Source organism: Tursiops truncatus, chromosome X (assembly GCF_011762595.2).
Source record: "Tursiops truncatus isolate mTurTru1 chromosome X, mTurTru1.mat.Y, whole genome shotgun sequence".
NCBI lineage: Eukaryota > Metazoa > Chordata > Mammalia > Artiodactyla > Delphinidae > Tursiops > Tursiops truncatus.
In genome coordinates this window covers 56,376,053-56,402,636 of record NC_047055.1, presented here as the reverse complement: position 1 = coordinate 56,402,636, position 26,584 = coordinate 56,376,053, and the positions used below count along the sequence as shown (strand labels likewise).

Here is a 26,584-nt window from a genome sequence, read left to right as displayed (position 1 = left end):
GTGCCTCCATTCTTTTTCTGACATCTTGAATCATCTTTACTATCATTACTCTGAATTCTTTTTCATGTAGATTGCCTACCTCCACTTCACTTAGTTGTTCTTCTGGGGTTTCATCTTGTTTCTTCATCTGGGACATATTCCTCTGCTGTCTCATTTTATCTAACTTTCTGTGATTCCAGTTAGGCTGCAGCATTGTAGTTCTTGCTTCTTCTCTCTGCCTCCTGGTGGATGAGGCTGTCTAAGAAGCTTGTGCAGGTTTCCTGGTGAGAGGGATTGGACCCTGCTCACTTGTGGGTGGAGCTGGTCTTGTCCTTCTGGTGGGCAAGGCCATGTCAGGGGGTGTGTTTATCAGGCACCTGTTTATTCAGGAAGACTTGAAGCAGCCTGTCTCTTGATGTTTGGGGCTGTGTTGCCACCCAGTTGGTTGTTTGAACTGAGGAATCCCAGCCATGGAGCCTACAGGCTGTTGGTTGGGACCAGGTCTTGGTGAGAAAATGGTGGCCTCCAAGAGGGCTCACACCAGTGAGTACTCAGCACAGTACCAGTGCTGTCACTGACAGTATCCTTGTCCCCACTGTGAGCCACAGCCACCCCCCACCTCTACAGGATACCCTCCAATACTAACAGGTAAGTATGGCCCAGTCTTTTATGAGGTCACTGCTTTTTTCCCTGGGTCCTCGTATGCACGAGACCCTGTGTGCTTCCTCCAAGAGTGGAGTTTATGTTTGCCCCACTCCTGTGGAAATCCTGTGATCAATCCCCACTGGGCTTCATAGCCAGATTCTCTGGGGACCCCTCCTCCTGTTGCCAGACCCCCTGGCTTGGGAGCCTGATGTGGGGCTCAGAACTTTCACTCCTGTTGGAGAATTTCTGTGGTATAATTGTTCTCCAGTTTGTGGTTCACCCACCTGGCATGTATGGGATTTCATTTTATCACTATTGCACCCCTCCTACCATCTCGTCATGGCTTCGTCTTTGGATGTAGGATATTTTTTTTTGGTAGATTCCAGCATTTTTTTTTTCTCAGTGGTTTTTCAGCAGTTAGTTGTGATTTTAATGTTTCCATAAGAAGGGCTGAGCTCACATTCTTCTATTCTGCCATGTTGTCTCCAGCTTCTGCTTACCTATTTTATATAGTAGTTTGTATCTCTTAATCCCATACCCCTAATGTGCCCTTCCCCCTTCCTTCTCTTTGCTGACAACCACTAGTTTCTTTTTTATATCTGTGCATCTCTGTTTTGCTATATACATTCACTTGTATTATTTTTTAGATTCTACATATAAGTGTTATAATACAGTATTTGATATTCTCTTCCTGACATATTTCACTAAGCACAATACCCTCTAGGTGCATCCAAATTGTTGCAAATGGCAAAATTTTATTCTTTTTTTAGGGCTGAGTAATATTACATTGTATATATATACCACATCTTCTTTATCCATTCGTCTGCTGATGAACATTTAGGTTGCTTCCATATCTTGGCTTTGTAGAAAATTCTGCTATGAAGATTGTGGTGCATGTTTCTTTTCAAATTAGTGTTTTCATTTTCTCTAGATGTATGCCCAAGAGTGGAATTGCTGGATCTCTGGATCTAGCCCATCTATCTCCAGCCCCACACCTTACCAGGATGATAACTGCCATCACATCCTGAGGAAATATGTGACTGTAGTCCACATCAAATCTAGCCCTCTCACCATAGTCACTGGGTACACAGAGTCTGCATAGGGACACTAGCACATAAGAACACCCATTCAAGACTGCAATAGATAACTGTTTCACCCAAATTCACAGAGGCAGAGAAAGTTAAACAAAATGAAAAGGCAATGGAACTATTCTCAATTGTAAGAGCAATAGAAAACCCCTGAAAAAATAAATAATGAGAAAGAAATAAACAATTTACCAGATAAAGAATTAAAACTATTGGTAATAAAACTGTTAACTGCATTAGAGAAAATAATGGATCTAAATACACATAATTTTAACAAGGAACAAGGAAATATTAAAAAATTCTAATTATGAATGAAGAATTCAATAGTAAAATAAAAAACACACTAGAAAGATTGAATAGCCGACTAAATTATTCAGAAGAACACATAAGTGATCTAGAAGAGAATAATGGAAATCACCCAATAACAGCAGCAAAAAGTAAAACTAATTGAAAAAGTGAAAACAGTTTAAGAGATCTCTAAGATAACATTAAGCATACCAACACTCAAATGATAAGGGTGCCAGAATGAGAAAAGAAAGACAGGGTTTGAAACTGTATTTGATAAAATTATGGCTGACAATTTCCCAAGCTTGAAGAATGAAACAGTATCCAGGTACAAAAGCTGAGGGTCCCAAACAAGAAGAACTCAAACAGACTCACAACAAGACATATCATAATTAAATGGCAAAAGTTAAATATAAAGAATTCTAAAGGCAGCAAGAGAAAAATAGAGTCATTTACAAAGAAATCCATATAAGGCTATCAGCTGATTCCTCTACAGAAACTTTGCAGGCCAGAAGGGAGTGTCATGAAATATTCAGAGTGCTGAATGGGAAATCCCTGCAACCTAGGATTCTCTATCCAGAAAGATTATCATTTAGAATAGGAGGAACATAAACAACAAGGATTTACTGTATAGCACAGGGAACTATAGTCAATATCTTGTAATAACCTGTAATGTAAAAGAATTTTAAAAAAGAATATAGATATAGATATATACACATATTTATGTATAACTGAATCACTTTGCTTTACACCTGAAACTAACACAATATTGTAAATCAACTGTATTTCAATTAAAAACAATAGAAGGAGAGATAAAAACTTCTCAGCCAAGCAAAAGCTAAAAGAGTTCAACAATACTAAACCTACCCTAAAAGAAATGTTGAAGGGTCATCTGTAAAGGGAAATGAAGTAAGAATCTATAGTAAAGGGAACATCCCACTAGAAAAGATAAGTATAAAGTAAGGATTGAAGATCACCCACTTAAATAGGCCAGTATGTAGATTAATAGACACAAAATTATAAAAGCAACTATAACAACAATAAACAGTGATGGGATAAATATGAAGATGTAAAATATGACATCAAAAACACAAAATGTGTGTGGGGGGGTAAAAAATATTGACCTCTTAGAATGTGTTTGAACTTAAATGCATTTATTTCTTTTGTCTTAGGAGACAAATCCAAAAAAAAAATTCTACAGTTTATGTCAAAAAGTGTTTTGCCTGTATTTTCTTCTAGGAACTTTAGTGTTTTGGGTCTTATGTTTAGGCCTCTAATCAATTTTGTGTTTATTTTTGTATACGGTGTGAGGAAATTTTCTAATCTCATTCTTTTACATGTAGCTATCCAGTTTTCCCAGCACCACTTACTGAAGAGACAGTCTTTTCTGTATTGTATACTCTTGTCTCTTTTGTTGTAGATTAATTGACAATAAGTGTGTGGGTTTATGTCTGGGCTCTCAGTTACCTTCCATTGGTCTGTGTGTCTGTTTTTGTGCCAGTACCATGGTGTTTCAATTACTTTAGCTTTGTAGTATTGTCTGAGTTCAGGGACCATCATACCTCCAGCTTTGCTCTTTTTTCCTTAAGATTACTTTGTATGTTCAGCGTCTTTTGTGGTGCCATATAAATTTTAGGATTATTTGTTCAGTTCTGTGAAAAATGTCATGGGTATTTTGATAGAAATTGTATTAAATCTGTAGATTGCTTTGAGTAGTATGTACATCTTAACAATATTTATACTTCTAATCCAAGATAATAGGATATATTTCCTTTTTTTGTATCATTATCAAGTTCCTTTATCATTGTCTTATAGTTTTCAGAGTATAAGTCTTTCACCACCTTGGTTAAGTTTATTCCTAGGTATTTTATTCTTTTTGGTGTGATCTTGTATTTTATTCTTGCTTTCTGTTTGTGATAGCATTTTATTAGAAAGCAACAGATATTAGTCTTGTGTCCTGAAACTTTACTAAATTATTAGTTCTAACACTTTCTTTGTAGATACTTTAGAGTTTTCTTTATATAGTATCATATCATCTGCAAATAGTGACTGTTTCACTCCTTCCCTCCAGTTTTACATATTCCCAGTTTTCATCCTTCTCCTTACCAATTTGGATGACTTTTATTTCTTTTTCTTGTCTGACTACAGTGTCTAGGATATCCAATTTTGTGTTAAATAGAAGTAGAGAGAGTGGCATCTTTGACTTGTTCTTGATTTTAGAGGAAAGGATTTCAGGTTTTCACAGCTGAGTATGATGATAACTGAATTTGTCATTATTGGGCTTTATTATGCTGAGCTATATTCCCTCTATACCAACCTTGATGAGAATTTTTATCATGAATGGATGCTGAATTTTGTCAAATGCTTTTTCTGTATCTTTTGTAGTGATCATGTAATTTTTTTTTCTTTTTGTGGTACGCGGGCCTCTCACTGTTGTGGCCTCTCCTGCTGTGGAGCACAGGTCCTGGATGCACAGGCTCAGCAGCCATGGCTCATAGGCACAGCTGCTTCACAGCAAGTGGGATCCTCCCAGGCCGGAGCATGAACCCGTGTCCCCTGCATCAACAGGCGGACTCCCAACCACTGCACCAACAGGGAAGCCCCGATCATATAATTTTTATACTCCATTTTGTTAATGTGGTATATTACATTGATAGATTTACAAGTATTGAAGCATTCTTGCATCCCTGGAATAAATCCCCCTTGATCATGGTGTATGACCCTTTTATATATTGTTGGATTATTTTGCTAATATTTTGTTAAGGATTTTTGCATCTATAGTCATCAGACATATTAGAATGTAATGTTATTTTTTTGTAGTGTCTTTGTCTGGTTTTGATATCAGGGTAATGGTAGCCTCATAGATTGAATTTGGGTGTGTTCCATCCTGTTCAATTTTTTAGAGTAGTTTGAAAAGTATAGGTACTAGCTTTTCTTTATATGCTTGGTAGAATTCCCCAGTGAAGCCATCTGTTCCTGGATTTTTGTGTGCTGGGATTTTTTTTGTTTTTTTTTAAAATAATTCAATTTCTCTACTAGTGATAGGTCTGTTCAAATTGTCATTTTCTTCTTATTTCAGTCTTTGTAGGTTTTATGTTCTAGAAATTTTCCCATTTCTTGTATGTTGTCCAATTTCTTGGCATATAATCATTCACAGTATTGTGTTATGATTTTTTGTATCTCTGTGTTATCAGTTTTTATTTCTCCCCTTTCATTTCTTATTTTGTTTGCTTAGGCCCTTTTTTTTTCTTGATAAGCCTGGCTAAAGGTTTATCAATTTCGTTTATCTTTCCAAAAAAAAAAAAAACAAGCTCTTGGCATCATTGATCTTTTCTATCATTTTTATCTCTATTTTATTTAATTTATTTATTTCCTCTCCTGTCTTTAGTATTTTATTTATTTCCTCTCCAATCTTTATTATTTCCTTCCTTCTGCTGACTTTGGGCTTTGTTCTTCTTTTCCTAATTCCTTTAGGTGATAGGTTAGGTTGCTCATTTGAGATTTTTCTTGTTTCTTAAGTAAGCCTGTATTGCTATAAACTTCCCTGTTAGAACTGCTGTTGATGTGTCCCATAGATTTTTAAAATTCGTGTATTCATTTGCATTTCATTCTTGAAGTACTTTCTGATTTCCTCTTTTATTTCTTCATTGAACCATTGTATTTTTATGTAACATGTTCTTTAGCCTCCACATGTTTTTGATTTTCCCATTTTTCTTTCTGTAATTGATTCTTAGTTTTATACTGTTGTGGTCGGAAAAATGCTTCATATAACTTCTAATTCTTAAATTTGTTGAGACTTGTTTTGTGGCCTAGCATGCAGTCGATCCTGGAGAATGTTCCTTGTGCACTTGAAAAGAATGTGTATTCTGCTGTTTTTGTATGTAACGTCCTGTAGATATACATTAAGTTCAACTGGTCTATTGTTGCATTTAAGACTGTTGCCTTATTGATTTTCTGTCTGGATGATCTGTCCATTGATGTAAGTTGGGTGTTAAAATCCCCTATTATTATTGTTTTATTGTAAAATTTCCCTTTATATCTGTTAGTATTTGCTTTATATATTTAAGTGTTCCTGTATTGGGTGCATATATATTAATGGGTATAATATCCTCTTCTTGTGTTCATCCCTTTATCATTATATAATATTCTTCTTTGTCTTTTATTATAGATTTTGTTTTAAAGTCTATTTTTTTCTGATATCAGTATCATTATCGCTGCTTTCTTGTCTTTCTGTTTGCATGAGATATCTTTTTTCATCATGTCACTTTCAATGTGTGTGTCTTTAGCTCTGAAGAGAGTCTCTTTTAAGCAGCATAGAGATGGGTCTTTTATTTATCCAATAAGCCACGCTATGTCTTTTGATTTATTCTGTTGACATTTAAAGTAATTATTGATAGGTATGTACTTATTGCCATTTTATTACTTGTTTTCCCATTGTTTTTCTAGTTCTTCTCTGTTCTTTTATTTTTCTTTTTGTTTCTTCTCTTGTGTTTCGATGATTTTCTTCAGTGGTATCCTAGTGTTCCTTTCTCTCTAGTTTTTGTGTATATGTTGAGTACCATGGGGTTCATATATGTTGATCTATAACTGTATCTACCTGTTTTAAGAAGATAATCCTTTAAGTTCAAACACATTTTTAAAGATCAATGTTTTTTACTCCTCTCCCCCACAGTTTGTGTTTTGATGTCATATTTTACATCTTCGTGTTTATCCCTTTACTGATTATTGTACTCATAGTTAATTTTACAATATTTTGACTTTTAATTTTCACACTAGCTTCTTTAAATTGTAGATCCTCAGCCTTTACCATATATTTGCCTTTTTATAGTGGGGTTTTTACTTTCCTATGTATTTTTACTTTTTGTTATAGCCTTTTCTTTCTTTCTTTTTTTTTTTTTTTTCTTTAGGGAACATCTTTAACATTTCTTTTATGGTAGGTTTAACATTGATGAGCTCTTTTAGTTTTTGCTTGTCTGAGAAGTTCCTTGTCTCTCCTATCCTAAATGAACATCTTTCTGGGTAAAATATTCTAGCTTGCAGGGTTTTCCCTTTCAGCACTTTAAATATATCATGCCACTTCCTACTGGCTTGCAAAGTTTCTGCAGAAAATCAGCTGATAGCCTTATGGGAATTCCTTTGTGTATGACTCTTTGCCTTTCTTTTGCTGCCTTTAGAATTCTCTCTGTCACATTTGCCATTTTAATTGTGACATGGGTCTCTTTGGATTTATCTTGTTTGGAAATTCCTATGCTTCCTGTAGCTGGATATCTCTTTCCTTCTTTGGGTATGGGAAATTTTCAGCCATAATTTTATCAAATATATTTTCAATGCCCTTCTTTCTCTCTTCTCCTTCTGGGGAAACAGAATGTTAGTATGCTTGGTGTTATTCCAAGATTTCTTTTACTGTTCTCACCTTAACTTTTTTTCCTTTTTGCTGTTCCCTTTGGATGATTTCCATTATTCTATCTTCCAGATCACTTATATGTTCTTGTGTATCACCTAGTCTGCTATTAATTCCCTCTAGTGTGTTTTCCATTTTAGTTATTGCATTTTTCAGCTCTGACTGGTTATTTTTTGTATTTTCTAGTTCCTTATTTAAATTCCTACTGTGTTTATCTATTCTTTTCTCTAATTCAGTTAGCATTCTTATTACTAGTGCCTTGGATTATTTACCTGGTAAATTGTTTATTTCTGTTTCATTATTTGTTTTTTCAGGGTTGTTTTCTTGCTCTTTCAGTTGAAACCAATTCCTCTATTATCTTATTTTGCTTAACTTTCTCTGTCTTTATGAAATTAAGTAAAACAGATACCTGGATGAGGTCTTGAAGGGGTGTCCTTATACTGTCTGCTTGTGCCCAGTAGCTTTAGACATGAACTTCAGTCATGTCTTTCCCCCAGGGTGTCCTGGAAGCTATTACCTTGGTAAGAGGTGAAGCTGGAGATGGAGGGACTAGGGCCAGAGCCAGGCATGAGCTGGGGCTGCCCCTCTACTAAGTGGCTTCACTGCCCTATCAGGTGCAGGGTCAGGTCTCAAGTTGCTGGATCTGAAGCCCTGAGATTCGGGTCTGAGCTGACTCTTTTGCACTCAAGTGTGTTCCCTCTCCCTTCCCAGCCCTGGCACCCTTGCCCCTGAGAGGAGCAGTGCAAGAGCAAGAGATGTTCATGTGTGTTCTGGGCATCTCATTGTGCATGGCCTATGGCAGTCAAGCCACAGATAGAGGTCAGGGCTATTTCTGACGCACTGCCTGTGTAAGCACCAGCAATGGCTGCCCTGCCACACTAGATGCCTTTTTGGGTCTGAGCCCCCTTTGTCCCTCACAGCAAGTCTCTCCCGTTGGCCTCTGCTGCCTCTGCTCTGGTGTGGAACTGCACTGCAGGGTAGGCAGGGTCTGTGTGGGCTCTCAGCATGTGTCAGGTCTCAGGCTGTGGAAGTTCAGCCACAAACAGATGTCAGGGCTGCTACCAATGTACTCCCTATATAAGTACCAATAATGGCTGCTCTCACCCTGCTCAGACACAACTTTGGATCTTAGCCAGTTCTGTTTCACAGCTGAGCTCTTTCCTTGGTCAGGCATCCCTTGCTCCAGTGTGGCTCTGTTTCACAGCTGAACTCTTTCCTTGGTCAGGCAGCCCTTGTTCCAGTGTGGAGCTACAATGTGAAGTAAGCATGGCTAGAGCTCTCTCATGGCTCAGGCTAGGGTGTATGCTGCTATGGTCACAGGAAACCAGTCAGCCTCCTGTGTAGTTTTAGTCTGCCCTCTCTGCCCTGTTTCGTGAGCAAGCATATGTGTGTGTGCTCCTCACAAGCAGAGTTTAAGCTTCCCACAGCCCTCCTGTTGCTCTCACCAGGACTCTTCCTCTGACCAGCCAAGGGAGCCATCTTTCCTGTGTCGACCCCAGGACTGGGGTGCCCAGTATGTGACTTGAACTGCTCACTCCCCAGGGAGGATATCCACTTGCATAATCTCCCTTTCCCTCTGAATCCCCTCCCTAGGACACAGGTTCCAACCTGATCACTTCTCTTCGCTTCCTACCTTATCATGTGTGTATCTTTCTTTCAGCCTTGCTTGTACAGGAGTCCTTCTCCCAGTTTCCAGTTAGTTTTCATTGAGAAGTGTTCCACTTGTAGATATATGTGTGATGTGTTTGTGGAGGAAAGTGAGTTCCACATACTGTTACTGAACCATTTTGATCTCCTTCCCCTCCTTTTACGTGTCTTGAATGTTAGGGAAGAATACACACACACATATGCATACACACATACACTTAACATTTCCTGTTCACAAATATGGAAATGAAATCTATGAGGCCTGAACAGAGGCAACATGTAACAGTGAAGAACTTAATTTTTAAATAATTCATAAGATTGTCTTAAAAAAATGAAAAAGCATAAAAACAAAAACATATATTCCAAAATTCAATTCCCCAAATCCAGAATTTAGGACTTTACTGCCTTTGCTTCTAAGTTAAACTCTAAGTAAACTACCATGAAGAGTGCATAGGTCATTTTTCCCTACTTTGACTCATTTCAACTTTACAGAAATACACAGCACATTGAGTATGTAAAATGTCATTTTTCTTTGCTAAATTATAGTCATCAAACAATACCTCATGCAGAAATAGTAAAAGCTATGCTGAAGGAAAATGCATTTTTTGCCTTCGTTTTGGTAAATGTATTGTAATATTGCAAATTGGCAGCCAGATTATTCATTATCATATTAGCATACATATTGCAATGCACTTAAAATCTTTTAAAATTAAAGAACAAGGCTTGTGAAAAATCAAGGAAATTATAAAGAGTTTGAGCTATAGTGTATAAGAAGACTATTCTATTCTAGCTCTTAAAATTATTTAAACAAGTGCTTTGGGAAGCCATTGCCTTTATAAGGTTTTTAAGATATTTACAGCAAAACATTTTTCCCTGTGATAGAATTTTTCAAAGTACTAAGATATCATGGAGAAATATATTTTCTAACAGTTTTATGGCTCCCTAGATACATTCCCCACAAGCGTTGTACCTGCTTGGACACAAACAGTATTACAAAAAGGCCATGTCATTTGAAAAGGGTATACAGCTTTGAAAGGGTATATGCAACATACTAATGGGAATGCCAGTATCATTAGTGTAATACAGTTTTAAGACATGTCTTTTATTATAGTGGACCTGAGTAATTTGTTCCTGTCTTATATTTCTATTTTATTAGAGGTATTTTACATCTGTGGAAACACTACTACTGTGTGTCTTTACTTCTTGGCTTCAGAGGATGGCATAGGATATGCTATTTAAGAAGTCTAAGCAGGGAAAGACATAATAGCAGAATTATCCTTTATAAAATGTTTTATTTCATTGAAAAGTAAATAATAAATATTATCTGGGACCTGAAAATTCAGCCTCTATATACTTTAAATGTTTGGAAGGGCTTACAAAGTTTAAAAAGCTATGAGGTGTTGTTAATAGAATTTTGCTAACCGTAGAGCCCACTTTCTAGGCAAATGGGAAAGGTAACACATATTATAAGTATCCAGATAAGAAAGTATCTCATGGGATGTTGTAAGCAATAAATATACATTAATGTCTAAACTTGAATAGCATATTGTGTTGCCTTTACCCTCTGAAAGTTTTTCTTAAAGCATCAGATATTCTCACAGACAGTGTTAAATTAGATTCGATGGTTACTTGGGTTATTAGTACATTCTCCCAAGAAACTGTAATACAGATTTTTCTTGACAATCACAGGCTAACTATAGCACATTTCACTATCTGTTAATACAGGTGTTTTAACTGAAGGTAGGATGGAATCCATTGTCAGTAACCAAAAGTAGGAAGTGATTTCAATATTGTATAAAAATATGGTATTTTCATACTGGAAAATTGCCAAGTGGGAACTGAATAATGGCTGGGAGGTGACAATGGACCCAGAGGCAGTGAGCAAAATGATTTTCCCTAGTGATCAATTCAGATTAGGAAAATGACAATCTCTGAAGGAACTGGATGAATACAGCTGCTCAGGGGATGGAGCCATGTTCCTTAAAGCCATCCAAAGCAAATGTGAAGACATGTGCAGGTCAAATGCAGAAATGGCTAATATATGGTACTAAAATGAATATAATTTCATTGGAATCGAATGTTATAATGTTGCTCCTTAAAGCACTTTATCCAAATAAGTGAATCATAAAAGAAAACAATTTCATAGAATTGGAATCTAGAACAGAAAGTTTGGGCAATATATTCAAGTCTGATTACAACACATTCATAATGCAAGATATTAGGTATTATTTCTTCATTTCTTTTTTTTCCTGTTTATTCTCACTACATGATTCCTCTGTCTGAGTTCATAATATTTTAAACATTCGTAGAAATAGAAAATGTTAGAGAACTGCATTTAATATTAACTGTTTGTTTTTGTTGGGCTTTGTGCAAAGTGAATCTTAAAAATATAATTTTTCCTCAAAAGAAATATCATTGATATATCATTGATTATGAGTGTTATGAGTATGTATTAGGTTGGGATCAGATAAGGAAAGAAAAAGGAGAAAATCAGAGGGACCTAAACTGTCACTGGAAGTTGAGATCTGAGAAATTACCTGAAAAGTTCTGATCAATTTGTGCAGTATTATAGTAATCTTGATCACCCAAACAATTATTCGCTTTGTTTCACGCTTTGAATATATATAGTAAATATATATATATATATATATATATATATATATATATATATATTTGCAGGCTATTAAAAACATCAAACTCTATTTTGTCTGCATAGGCGCAGTTTCAGCATAGACATAGTCTTATAATTCTAAATATTATATTCAGTGAACTTTTTAGATTTTTTATTCAGACTAGAGCTCTTATGATAGAAGGTGAAAAAAATCCTCAAGTACCAGGGTTATTAGTGAAAGTGAAAAATACCTGCAGTGTTTCGGCTTCAACATCTGCCATTCCATATGGATCCATAAATATTTGTAACAGATAGTAGGTGAAGGAATTTCAATGTTAATAAAATAAGGCTGAATTTGGCAGGAATATTTAAGATAGATTTTTCCTGTTTTTTTTTTTTTTTTTTTTTTAGTAGAAAGCACACTTATTTTAAACTTGCAATTCTCCACGGGAATATAAATGTAGCCTCAATTAAACTTAAGAGAAAAAAATATGACTCAAATTATGTGAATCTAAAGTCTTCCAACTACCTTGGAACTAATCTGAGAGATTTTAGTTACAAAACTGCAAGTTTGTTTTTGTCTGGTTATTAGGAAAACAAAATACAATGCTACAAAATCTTAATTAATGGTAGCTACATTAACTAAATCTTTCAATCAATTTACCATAAGAAATTTAAAGAAAAAGAAATTTCATGGGCGAGTCAGTGTACATTTAGTTCAATCATTTTTCTTAAGCATTCCATATTTAGAAGGCTAGCATAGTTTCAGATTTAGCCAATTTTTACTAAGGGCCTACTATATGCTAAGTACAGTGTTAGGTGCTTCCACGTTCGTTTTCTCATTTAAAACTCCCACAAACACTCTGAAGTAGTTCTTCCTATTCTACAAATAGGGACACTGAAGTTTAGAGGTGTAACATTCGAAGACACAGAGAGATTCAGTCATGTTCATTGTGTTTTAAGTAGAACAACAGAATCATACATTTTAGTCAAAAAAAAAGTTAAAATAAGAAACTGGGTGTATCTGGTGATTAACCTTTCAGTAACTATTGAAGTTACTGTGAATGATACATTTGTGAAAACTTTCCAATTGATTGAGATTTCTAATACAATTATTAGAGGAAATCACTACAACACTCTTCAATTTACAAATCTGTGAACTCATAATTTACACCACAATACCAGGCACAACTTACTCAAGTAAGTGTTTCTGATAAAAGTCACTAAGTTAGATGTGAATATTGAAATAGAAGAGAGTAAAATTGAAACAAGTTCCACAGCCTAACTAGAAATGTAGATGAGGAAGAGGCAATGTTAAAACACAAAAGAAGTGCTTCCCTGATGGCGCAGTGGTTGAGAGTCCGTCTGCCGATGCAGGGGACAGGGGTTCGTTCCCCGGTCCGCGAAGATCCCACACGCCGCGGAGCGGCTGGGCCCGTGAGCCATGGCCACTGAGCCTGCGCATCCAGAGCCTGTGCTCCACAATGGGAGAGGCCACAGCAGTGAGAGGCCTGCGTACCGTAAAAAAAAAAAAAAAATGGCACACTAATTTGTTCTAGTGATGAAGTTTACCCCTCCCTGTTCCCTTGGTTATACCTTATGAATTATTTTATTATTATTATCATTTTACCAAAAATCTTGTTCACCAGATGGTATAGGCGCTCATAGCAATAGACAATATCTAAAAATAGCATTGCGCATTTGGTGAAGGTTGTTGAATTGAGCATTATTAATAGATACCTGCTTCTTTGATAAAACTTCAGAGGTTTCCAAAGGAGAAGCAACAGTTTTGATGGTCTTAATGCCAACATTACACAGAAAATGAAAACTGAAAATTGCAATGCTTTGCTCTAATAATTAACATTTATTTTAAAGAAAATTCAGTTTTGTAAAATAATTAAATTAAATGATCAGTGTCATTTTGAACTGGCTAGGTTTACAATAGTGTAGTCATTACGATTCCAAAACTCAACTATTAGAAAAACTCTTAATTTTTTTCTATTATAAAAATATGGTGCCTCAGTGCCTCAATTTTTTATTTCCTAGCTGAAACAGAAAAATCAGTATATATTCTCACCAATGTGTGTGCATGCATGTTTGTGTGTCTGACAGAGACAGAGACAGAAGAGAAGAGGAGAGATAATTAATGAATAAAAGAATGTTCTCAATTTTATATCATTGGTACTGTGGAAACATCAAAAATATAAATATTCACAGACTATAAGCAGGTATAATTACAGAGTTATTAGTGAGCATATAAATATAAATGTCAAACCTGTATAATTATCTACATATTCCTCATTACAGAGTTTATAGGAGGTGACAAATTATAAACTGTTATATAGACTGTTCTTGCCAAGTTCTCCATGACAGTATCATTCTGATTTTAAATCATCTTTAATTTTTAATCTTAACCCTACCAAAATACCCACTTTCCATCTTTCATGGATACAAGGAAATAGTACTCAAGTTGCTTATGTTAAATTCATCCTTGGAAAAGTATTTTGCTTTTACCTGTATAGACTCACTAATTTTTTTTTTACTGTTTTGTTTCCTGATTCTATGTTGCAAATAGGTTCCATTATACATTTTTTTTTCAGTGCAATGTAAATTGGTTTTCAGAATCTCTAGGTCTGTAGAACAGGCTAGTTGATGTATCTCTAATTTTATGCAATTTTTTGAAGCTGTGAAAATACGTACTTAAAATTAGGTAACATTTTGAAATTTCTTAAAATGGCAAAGACAACTATTTTAAAAAGGTACTATAATAGGAAGCAATATTAATCATCTTTAAATGCAGCAAAATTTGCTTTTATATAGCTCAGTGGTTTCTCAAACTGTGGTCCCCACACCAGGAACATGAAACATCAACTGGGCACTTAGGAATTCCAGTTGCTAGGCCCTATCCTAGACCTACTGAATCAGAAACTTTGGAAGTTGGGAATGATTTTTTAAAGACCTTCAGGACACTCTGATGTATGATAAAGTTTAAGAACCACTGATGTTAAGGTACTTGATAAATAACTTGTTCCCTTGTACCTTCTACTGATCCACTCTACTCAGATATGTTAACTAAGTCAAAAAAAAACTTAGTGATTTTAAAGTTAGCAACTGAACTGCCAGGTCAAAGCAGTAAATTTCTCTTCCTGATTTGTGCCAGATTAAGGAGAGAGCTTTCTTCCCTGGTTGATGGAAAGGATTGCACATTTCCCAGCAGGGAAACAAAATGAAAAATCTGCTTTACAGCCTCTGCAGTTAGCTAGATAACTGAACCCCTAGTAAGGGTAAAAGTGGGGTTATATTAGAACCATGAGACCATTTTACAGATAAACCAGGGCAATGAAACATTGTCCCCTGGAAGGGTAAGCTGATTGATGGAAATATGTGCACTCTCCCCCATTTTTACTAAACACATCTCTTTAAAACATCAACTTCCTTCCCACTTTACCTCTATGCCCACTCCTGCCTCCTGTTTGCCAATTTCTAATGTAAACTCTTACATACTAACTTTTCACTCATTTAATGTTCTTCTCTCTGCAGCCTTTTTCACAGAGGTAGCCAGGCTTGTTTTCTGGAGAAGGGACTTGTACATGCCTCTGGTGCTGTTTGGTTGTTTATATTAGAAATTCTTGTCTGTCTTGCAGTTTTTAGATGAAATTCTAGTCTCTGTATGAAACTTCTTTCTATTCCAAGTCCCCAGCCGTTTTCTATTTCTAAGCTCTAAAAAATACAGATGTACTTCAAAAAAATCAGTCAAGTTTGCTTTATCTTTGACACAATAATACATCATCTCAAAGATGATAAGAAAGTATGTGTATGGGCCAGAAAGATTTATACTTTTACTATCTTTAGTCCTCAAAGGACTATGATATGCAGACAGGTTAAATAAATATACAGTAGTCATCCTTTAATAACTATATCAACTATTTTTCAAAATTGTAATATTTCAGTTTATCACAATATCTGTAAACTATAGTAATCATTTATTTTATTGGAAAGGCTAAGAGTTGATAAGAAACTCTTTACCTTGATCCCCTCTTTCTTCCTTGCTTTCACCACATACTTGTAAAAAACTTAAAATTACATATTCATGTATTTATATAATTTTACCTTTTTGGAATAAAAAGAAAAAAATGGAATCAGTCTGATAATCAGGAATCTTACCTCACGCTTTAAGATTATTGGTACATATCTAAAATCATTACAATTGTTGAAGACCCTAGACAGTTACTATTCTAAATGCCAAGAAGATAGCAATGGGAAATAAAAAACAGGAAAAGTCCCCACTTTCATGGAGAGTATATTGTAGTAAAATGAAATGTAACAAAAATAGTGAATAAATAAGTTATATTGTATATTAAGTGGTGATAAATTTTATAGAAAAATTCATGTTAAGGGGATGGAAATAAGGGTGCAGGCTGCAGTGTTAAATAATGTTTGGTGTAAGTTTCACTAATAAGGTGATATTTGAGCAAAGAACTGAAGCCAGGAACCTGAAATTAAATGCACAAGAACTCTAAAACATACCTTGTAAAGTACTGTGTTAGTTCTACATCACTGATTTGATCTTATTGTCTTATTAAGCATATTAACTCTCTAGAAGTTTAGTACAGAAAGGGAGATCTAGTGAACTGTTCATTCATTGAGATTTTCCTATGTAATTTTGAAACAGCAGTTCTCAACCAGTATTGACGTTTGGGCCAGATAATTCTTTGGTGGGGATGGAGACAGAGGGCAGGGCATCCCTGGCCTCTACCATTAGATGCCAGTAGCACACACCCCTACCTCCTCAGTTTTGACAGTCAAAAATGTCTCCAACCGCTGCCAGATGTCCTCTGGGCAGCAAAATTGCCCCCAGTTGAGAACTACTGACCTTGACTTAGGAAGACTCCTCAGGCCTTTTATAACTGAGAAAGTAACATTAGCTTAATTTAGGGTGAAGCCAGGCTCATCTAGTTATTACCTAGAAGAGGATCTTTCCAACATGTCTTTCATGAGGTGTTAGTGGATGCTTAGGTGGTCAAATATGTTACTATGTTCTCTTCCACTCCTGGGAATTTTCAATTAACAATTTATTTGACAAACATTTATATTGCATTTACTTTGAGTAACTTTACAAATTTTAGCTTATTAATCTTTATAACAACCCTATAAGAGCGGTATTATTATTATCCTAACTTTACAGATGAGTAACTTGAGGCACAGAAAGATTAAGGAATTTTTCCAGGGGCTAGCAAATCATAGAGCAGGGTTGCAAACATAGGCAATCAGGCTCCAACATCTTATATTCTTTGTCACTATGCTCTCAGCTATCTAATTTAACATGTGACATATGTTAATATTTAGAATTAGCATTTTAAAGGCTCTGAGATATTCTGATTTAATGCATTTAGCCAATTTGGGGATCTAGTTTTTCTTTTCCAAATTTGATGATGGCAACACTTGAGTCATTGTTCAACTCAGACCATGAACACTTCCTCATATTCATGCAGGTCACATAATTTCACAGCAGTTGGTCATTTTGTTGTTGTTATTGTTCCTCATTTTGGAAGAGGGAAGCAGGTGTCTTGCTTGTGCTGAATGTAATACTAATGACACCAACAAAGGAGAGTCCCCTGGGCCAGATTTATTTAGGGGAAAGCTCTTAAATCAAATAATGAAATATAATTTATTTGTTAAAGAATGAAAATTGATGACCTGGTAGGTGGCTGTATCTTTCCACTGCTGAGTGAGTCTGCTGTGTTCAGTTTCCATTCCTGTATCAAAATCCTCAAAGCCCATGGGAAAGAGGAAAGACTTAACCCAATGTAAAGGTGGGAAAACAAGCCCTAGAGTCATACAGAAAAGTTCCAGCATCCTTGACTTTAATTTTTAGGGGGACTTTTCCATCCTGAGCATTTACCATATGGTTTATCTTTTTTTTTCTACAAATACACTTGTCAACTTTTGTATCTATTCATCTGGGCCCTAGGTAAGAACTTAAAATTAAAAGCTTGTTCTCTAAATGGATTTCCAAGTGCTATTACAAAGTATGGCAGGTTTAACAAACAAGTTCAATAAAAGCAGTCTCAAATTTGCTTCAATAAATTAAGAGGTTGCTTATACCCTCAGCTAGATAACAGTTGTCCTATCTTTATCTTTTAGGTTATGACATTGCTTCATATGTGTTGATAAAGATTTTAATATATACATTTTGAACACTAGCCTTTTAAATCAAAATGCTCCGTCAAAACCCTTTCTCCCTGGATTACAAAGAGATGCTCTTATTTCACTGACAATCTATATTTCTAGTACTTGCTTATATTTTATTTCATTGTCAATTAGGATTTCTCAATCCTACCTAATAAATCCCTACATAACGGTGCATCTATTCGAACTCTGAGGAAAATGTAGATGTCATTCAGATGTGAAAACTTATTACAAGATTGAAATAGATTTCTAATGCATTTATCATTCATTTTTGTAGCATGTGATTTAAATCAGAAAAAAAATGATGAATGGTTTGACAGTTTCCACTCATATACACCAAACATAATACACTTCGACTAGTTTTCGGCTATTATGGACCTTAACATGCAATGTGACCTTGGTCTGGAAAAGCATGTTTGGTTTGCACAGAAGCTTAATCGTAAGAAGTCATAAGTAGAATTCTTCTTCTTTATTGCCCTTTTCTAGGACTAGGAAATTTACTGTTTGTGGGACAGGTAAGATATGAACAATGGGCCAAACAGAGTCCAGGGTTATCTCATCCGTGTGAAAACTGCTGCTGAAAATCGATGTGACCTCTGCTACACTGTCATCCCAATTCCCACCCTCTGTGTCCTATTTGTCTTTTGGTAGAAGCTTAGATCTGTGTGCTGTCTCTATGTGTCTCTCTTGGGCCAGATTATCAAAATGAATCATTGCCTGCATACCTCTTATATTTCTATTTATTTTCCTGGTGTTGACTAGGTCTGATGAAATATGATTCTTCTTGCATTTGATCCTCACTGCAGCAAGCAGCACCTAATTCAGCTGTGTCTATCTCTTTAAAGAAGAGTAATACTATTTTGAAACTTCAGTCTTCTATATAGCGACATTACAAACCATAGACCATACAACCTGTCTTCATAGTCAATAGTAATCTTACTTTCAGCCAATTTAATGACATTTCATTCATCTCCAAATACAAGACTTTGGATGATTTTAATGTAGTTCCAATTTTGTTTTATGCATACCTAACATATTGCTTTCGTTTTTAGGTATTTTGTTTGTAGAATACCCTGATCACTGAGGTTACATGTGTGTGTAGAGTAATACATGACAAAAAATCCATAATTTTAAGAAGTCTCCCATGATGCAAAATATTTATTCAAGAGAATCATTATATTATCTCGGAATCAGCAAGAAGTCAATGTTCTCACTTTGTGGTGGTTTATTTTGTAAAAATAGATCTTCCAGGCTACATAAATTCATCTTTAAGATTTATAAACATAAATATAAAGATGTTGAACCTCCTCAATTATTATTAATATTGATAGATCATAATGAAGTCATTCTACCTATTCACTTAATGCACTCATGTGCAGAAGACAAAATACTAGCTAAATACAGACTTCAAGTATCACAAATAAAGCAAAATATTGCTTCGTTAGCTGTTGAGAAATATCCCTTAGAGACATTAGAGCTGCTGCCTAAGACATATTTTAGAACTTATATTTTTAATGAGATATTTCCAATGTTCAAACCTTGTACTTGAAATAGATCACAGAACATGTGCTCACTCCCTCTGGAATACTTTGCCTCTTCCAAAAATACTACTGACAAAGAAGGAAGGGAAGGAAGGAGGGAGGGAGGGAGGAAGGAAGGAAGGAAGGAAGGAAGGAAGGAAGACATGTTCTATAAGAGGTTAGGGTTAATTTTACAAGCAAGTTGCATTTATGATCAAAATATTATTTGTAAGTTTTACTACAAAACAATTCCTGGGAATATGTTCATTATAGTTTCCTGTGCTAAAAGAAAATTAGCAGGCTATTTTTTGCATACTATTGAATTCTTTAAAACTGATAAACAAATACATTTTGTATTCAAATAAGGTGAAACTGTTGATTCTCTAAAATAATCATTAGCATTTTTATCCCTATAGGTTTTAGAAAATTAGAAATTGTAAAGGTGATCTCTATCAAGAGTATTTTATTCAGAGATAATGCTATCCCATTAAGTAATCTCACAGAAGTTCCAGCAATTGTATGCCACAGCTTCCCACAAAAGAAATCCCACAGCAAACCATGATGACTGTGAAATCAATAGGGCTCAAGACTCTGCTCACTAAATATATAGGCTGCTTGCAATTGAAAAATGAGTTCTAACTGTATGACAAATCCATATTCCTATCCCTACAAAGACTAGACCAATAGCTAGATTTTTGTTTTCAAACCATGTGAAAATTGGTTAGGTCTAGATTCAAGCCTAATTTTTTCCTGAATGAGTCTCAAAATATATGGGGTCACTGAAAATTTTTATGACCAGAGAGATACATATTTTCAAACATTGCTTGTGCTCAGTTACTGGTGAGTAGAGTAATTTTGTTTGAGGTGCTGTGATCAACTCATTGTGCACTGCTATTGAAGCCATTTAAGAATGCCAGGGTTTGTTTGGCTACATTCCAAGATTACCTCTGTAGCAGTTTATCTTTACATATATCAAAAAGGCCCCAATTCCTAATTACAGAGGAAACTTTGCTATCTGGTTCATACACCTCACAAAGATTTTCAACCAGAATTCAATTATATAGCCAAGTAGTTAGCTTCTCAAAATAAGAGGAGATTCCTTTTGTAATTAGATGTATCTGTGCAAAACAAATCTGAAATATCTTATTAGACAAAAATTCTATTGGTGTCTCTTCATATGAAGCTAAGAGGGAATCTCATGAAAGTAATTAGTGTGTGGGAGAAGTTAATATAAAAATATAAGGGGAGATAATATACACTTTGTGGTTTCACACATAGATGGTTATTTTTTTTCATAAGAAATATTCTTCAAAATAAAAGGTAACACTGGAAACAACCCAGATGCCAAACTAGTGAATGATTAGACAGACAGTCATGTATCCATGTAATAGAAAACTTATCAGCAATAAAAAGGAAAAAAACACTGATACATGCCACAACATGGATGAACCTCAAAAACATTATGCTAAGTGAAAGAAGACAAACACAAAAGATCACTTACGATATGAATCTATTTATGTAAATATCCAGAAAAGGCAATCCCATAGAGACAAAAAGTAGATTAGTGGTTGCCAGGAGCTGGGAATGGGAAAGGAGATTAATTGTAAATGGGCATGAGGGGTATTTTGGGGGTGATTGAGGTGTTCTAAAATAGATTTTTGGTAATGGTTGTACGATTCTGTAAATTTACTAAAACTCATCGATGCATACAATTAAAATAGATGAATTTTATTATATGTAAATTATACTTCAATAAAGGTGTTAAAATATGGAGATGATAGATATAGATAGATTTAAAGAGGAAAAAATAAAAAGCAATTAGTGTTTTACCAGGAAGTTATCTGATTATTTAATTTATAGATATTAATAAGCATGTCAAATTTGTTTCTCCAAATTTTATGCCAATTAGCAGTAAATGTTGGTTCATTTTTCACTGATTCTTTACTGAAACATTTATTTTGAGAAATGAGAGGCAGCTGGGAAATAGGTATGAATTCCAGTTATGAGTTTTCCATCATTTAGCTTTAGCAACAAAATCTTTATAGAGATAAAGGAAACATAGTGAAAATTTTGAGCTGTTAGTTTATGAACCTTCTGATATTAATTTTGTTTCTTGCAGAAGAGGTACCCGTTCAAATTCCAATGATGAAGTCACCCCTGGACAAGATCCAATTGACTCCTGGGCAGGCATTGCCTCCTGGATTCCCTGGACCATTCATTTTTGCTGATAGTCTGTCCTCTGTGGAGACTCTGTTGACCAACATTCAGGTCAACAATATTTCTATAAACAAAATAAATGTAATACAAGACATTAGCACCTACATAAATTATTTCATATTTGAGAAATTAAAACAGATAAGATGAACTGCATGTCATTTGATGTATTTTGACAGGGTCTACTGAAAGTGGCTTTGGATAATGCTCACATCCAAGAGAAGCAGACTCAACAAGAGAAAAAGGAACTGCGAATGGAGCTCTATAGAGAGAGAGAAATTAGAGAAAACCTTGAAAGACAACTCGCAGTTGAGCTTCAAAGCAGAAGTAAGTTTAACAAGTTCAATATAAGTGAATAAGGTAAGACTGTGTTGGAGATATTTTCAGTAGTAATAGAAATATTCTCAGGGATAGCCAGGAACTGCTGAAAACAAATGACAAGCTAAGAATCAAATACTGTGTGCAATCCACAAGGTAAGATGTTTAGACTATTTCTCTTTGTAATTAAACATAATGAGCAAGATCTACACTTCATTTTTGGAAACATGAATATTCTTAGTTATCTCAAAATTTCACAAAATACTCCTGGAGATATATATATATATATATATATATATATATATATATATATATATACATACATACATACATACATAGATAGATAGATAGATAGATAGATAGATTCAAACAATTCCTTATGTATTAAATGCTTACTCTTTTTCAAGAACAATATTAGATTCTGGTGTTAGAAGATAAAACTCAGTCCCTGTCCTTGAAAGATTTACATTTCAGAGGACTAGCACAACCAACCAGCTAATTATAAGACAAAGTGGAAAGAACAATGATGTACATCATGTATGTTTATATAGAGAGGGGGGTAGTTAGCTCAGCCTGGTGGGGAATTGATGGTCAAAGAAGGTTTTCTGATGCTGACACTTGAACCTGAGTCTTGAAGAATCAGTAAGGCAAGAAAAGCATGAGAGTAAATGAGTGATCTGATCATTCTAGAACAATGAACATAGGCATGGAGGCAAGAAGCCTCAAACATGGTCAAATATATACAGTGTATTAATACCATGACTTTGAATTTTATGAAGTGAATGTTGGGGAATAATGCATAACAAAAGTAGAGGGTAAATTATAAAGGTCATTTTCTTTTTTTAACATCTTTATTGGAGAATAATTGCTTAACAATGGTGTTTAGTTTATGTTTATAACAAAGTGAATAAGCTATACATATGCATATATCCCCATATCTCCTCCCTCTTGCATCTTCCTCCCACCCTCCTTATCCCACCCCTCTAGGTGGTCACAAAACATCAAGCTGATTTCCTTGTGCTATGCAGCTGCTTCCCACTAGCTACCTATTTTACTTTTGGTAGTATATATGTCAGTGCCACTCTCTCACTTTGTCCCAATTACCCTTCCCCCTCTCCTCTACGTGTCCTCAAGTCCATTCTCTACGTCTGCATCTGTATTCCAGTCCTGCACCTAGGTTCTTCAGAACCTTTTTTTTTTTCAGACTCCATATATATGTGTTAGCATATGGTATTTGTTTTTCTCTTTCTGACTTACTTCACTCTGTATGACAGACTCTAGGTCCATCCGCCTCACTACAAATAACTCAATTTTGTTTCTTTTTATGGCAGAGTAATATTCCATTGTATATATATGCCACATCTTCTTTATCCACTCATCTGTCAATGGACACTTAAGTTGCTTCCATGTCTTGGCTATTGTAAATAGAGCTGCAATGAACATAGTGGTACATGATTCTTTTTAAATTATGGTTTTCTCAGGGTATATGCCCAGGACTGGGATTGCTGGGTGGTATGGTAGTTCTATTTTTAGTATTTTAAGAAACTTCCATACTGTTCTCCATAGTGGCTGTATCAATTTACATTCCCACCAACAGTGCAAGAGGGTTCCCTTTTCTTCACACCCTCTCCAGAATTTATTTTTTGTAGATATTTTGATGATGGCCATTCTTATTGGTGTGAGGTGATACCTCATTGTAGTTTTGAGTTGCATTTCTCTAATGATTAGTGATGCTGAACATCCTTTCATGTGTTTGTTGGAAATCTGTATATCTTTGGAGAAATGTCTATTTAGGTCTTCTGCCCATTTTTGGATTGGGTTGTTTGTTTTTCTGATATTGAGCTGCATGAGCTGCTTGTAAATTTTGGAGATTAATCCTTTGTCAGTTGCATCTTTTTCAAAAATTTTCTCCATTCTGAGCATTGTCTTTTCATCTTGTTTATCGTTTCCTTTGCTGTGAAAAAGCTTGGAAGTTTTGTTAGGTCTCATTTGTTTATTTTTGTTTTTATTTCCGTTTCTCTAGGGGGTGGGTTAAAAAGGATCTTTCTGTGATTTATGTCATAGAGTGTTCTGCCTATGTTTTCCCCTAAGAGTTTTAGTGTCTGGCCTTACATTTAGGTCTTTAATCATTTTGAGTTTCTTTTTGTGTACGGTGTTAGGGAGTGTTCTAATTTCATTCTTTTACATATAGCTGTCCAGTTTTCCCAGGACAACTTATTTAAGAGGCTCTCTTTTCTGCATTGTATATTCTGCCTCCTTTATCAAAAATAAGGTGACCATATGTGCGTGGATTTATGCCTGGGCTTTCTATCCCGTTCCATTTGTCTACATTTCTGTTTTTGAGCCAGTACCATAATGTCTTGATTACTGTAGCTTTGTAGTATAGTCTGAAGTCAAGGAGTCTGATTACTCAAGCGCCATTTTTTTTCTCAAGATTGCTTTCGCTATTCAGTGTCTCTTGTGTTTCCATACAAATTGTGAAATTTTTTGTTCTAGTTTCTTAAAAATGCCATTAGTAGCTTGACAGGGATTGCATTGAATCTGTAGATTGCTTTGCGTAGTAGAGTCATTTTCACAATGTTGATTCTTCCAATACAAGAAAATGGTATATCTCTCCATCAGTTTGTATCATCTTTAATTTCTTGCGTCAGTCTCTTATAGTTTTCTGCATACAGGTTTTTGTCTCCTTAGGTAGCTTTATTCCTAGTTATTTTATTCTTTTTGTTGCAGTATTAAATGGGAGTGTTTCCTTAATTTCTCTTTCAGATTTTTCATCATTAGTGTATAGGAATGCAAGAGATATATGTGCATTAATTTTGTATCCTGCTACTTTACTAAATTCACTGATTACCTCTAGTAGATTTCAGGTAGCGTCTTTAGGATTCTTTATGTATAATATCATATCATCTGCAAACAGTGACAGTTTTACTTATTTTCCAATTTGGATTCCTTTTATCTCTGTTTCTTCTATGATTGCTGTAGCTAAAACTTCAAAAAGTATGTTGAATAAGAGTGGTGAGAGTGGGCAACCTTTTCTTGTTCCTGATCTTAGTGGGAATGGTTTCAGTTTTTCACCATTTAGAACGATGTTGGCTGTGGATTTGTGGTTGTGTTCCTGTCTTGCTAGTTGTTTGGCATAGGGTGTCCAGCACTGTAGCTTGCTGGTCATTGAGTGGATCTGGGTCTTAGCATTGAGATGTAGATCTCTGGGAGCGCTTTTGCCATTTGATATTATGTGGAGGTAGGAGGTTTCTGGTGGACCAATGTCCTGATCTTGGCTGTCCCTTTGTGCCCAGTGCACCAAGACCCTGTCAGCCACATGGCTCAGAAGAAAAGTTAAGAAAAAAGAAAGAAAGAAAGAAGTAACATAAAAAAATTAAAAAAATAAAAAGTAAAAAAAAGAGAAAAAAATAAGAAAGAAAGTAGCAGCCAAACCAAAAAGCAAATCCACCAATGATAAAAAGCACTAAAAACTATACTATAAACAAAAGAAAAACAAAAAAAGGGACATACAGATCTCTAGGACAAATGGTAAAAGCAAAGTTATACAGACAAAATCACACAAAGAAGCATGCACATACACACTCACAAAAAGTGAAAAAGGAAAACAATATATATATCATTGCTCCCAAAGTCCACTGCATAAATTTTGGGTTGATTTATTCTCTATTCAGGTATTCCACTGATGCAGGGTACATCAAGTTGATTGTGGAGATTTAATCCGGTTCTCCTGAGGCTGCTGGGAGAGATTTCCCTTTTCTTCTTTGTTCACACATCTCCTAGGGTTCAGGTTTGGATTTGGCCCCGCCTCTGTGTGTCAGTCACTTGAGGGCATCTGCTTTTTGCTCCATAAGGATGATTTTAAAGGAGCAGCTGATTAGGGAGCTCTGGTTCACTCAGGCCAGGGCGAGGGAGGGGTACGGAATGTGGGGCGAGCCTACAGTGGCAGAGACCAGTGTGATATTGCAACAGCCTGAGGCACACCGTGTGTTCTCCTGGGGAAGTTGTCCCTGGATCACAGGACCCTGGCAGTGGCAGGATGCACAGGCTCCCGGGAGGTGTGGTATGGAGGGTGACCTGTGCTTGCACACAGGTTTCTTGGTGGCTGCAGCAGCAGCCTTAGTGTTTCATGCCCATCTCTGTTGTCCATGCTGATAGCTGCGACTCGGGCCCATCTCTGGAGCTTGTTTAGGCAGTGCTCTGAATCCCCTCTCCTCACCCACCCAGAAACAAAGGTCTCTTCCCTCTTAGGCAGTTCCAGACTTTTCCCTAGACTCCCTCCCGGCTAGCTGTGGTGCACTAAACCCCTCCAGGCTGTGTTCACGCCACCAACCCCAGTCATCTCCTTGTGCTCCGACAGAAGCCCGAGCCTCAGCTCCCAGCCCCCGCCCGCCCTGGCGTGTAAGCAGACAAACCTCTCGGGCTGGTGAGTGCCAGTCAGCACCAATCCTCTGTGCAGGAATCTCTCTGCTTTGCCCCCCACACCCCTGTTGCTGCGCTCTCCTCTGTGGCTCCGAAGCTCCCCCCCCCCCCGCCACCCTTATTCTCCGCCAGTGAAGGGGCTTCCTAGTGTGTGGAACCTTTTCCTCCTTCACAGGTCCCTCCCAGTGGTGCAGGTCCCATCTTTATTCTTTTGCCTCTGTTTTTTCTTTTTTCTTTTGCCCTACCCAGGTACGTGGGGTGTTTCTTG

At 35.9% G+C, this 26,584-nt stretch overlaps 1 protein-coding gene across 5 annotated transcripts in view; it reads left to right on the top strand.

Annotated features, from left to right (window-relative positions):
- Positions 1 to 26,584, top strand: part of DACH2 (dachshund family transcription factor 2) — a 640,153-nt gene that overhangs the window by 588,498 nt on the left and 25,071 nt on the right. For 4 of the 5 annotated variants that reach the window (XM_073799556.1, XM_073799557.1, XM_073799554.1 and 1 more), the window contains exons 9-10: positions 21,482 to 21,660; positions 21,756 to 21,903. In XM_073799556.1, the coding sequence (XP_073655657.1) occupies positions 21,482 to 21,660; positions 21,756 to 21,903 (327 nt within the window). The remainder of the gene's footprint in view (positions 1 to 21,481; positions 21,661 to 21,755; positions 21,904 to 26,584) is intronic. The other variant, XM_073799555.1, reaches the window with a different exon arrangement.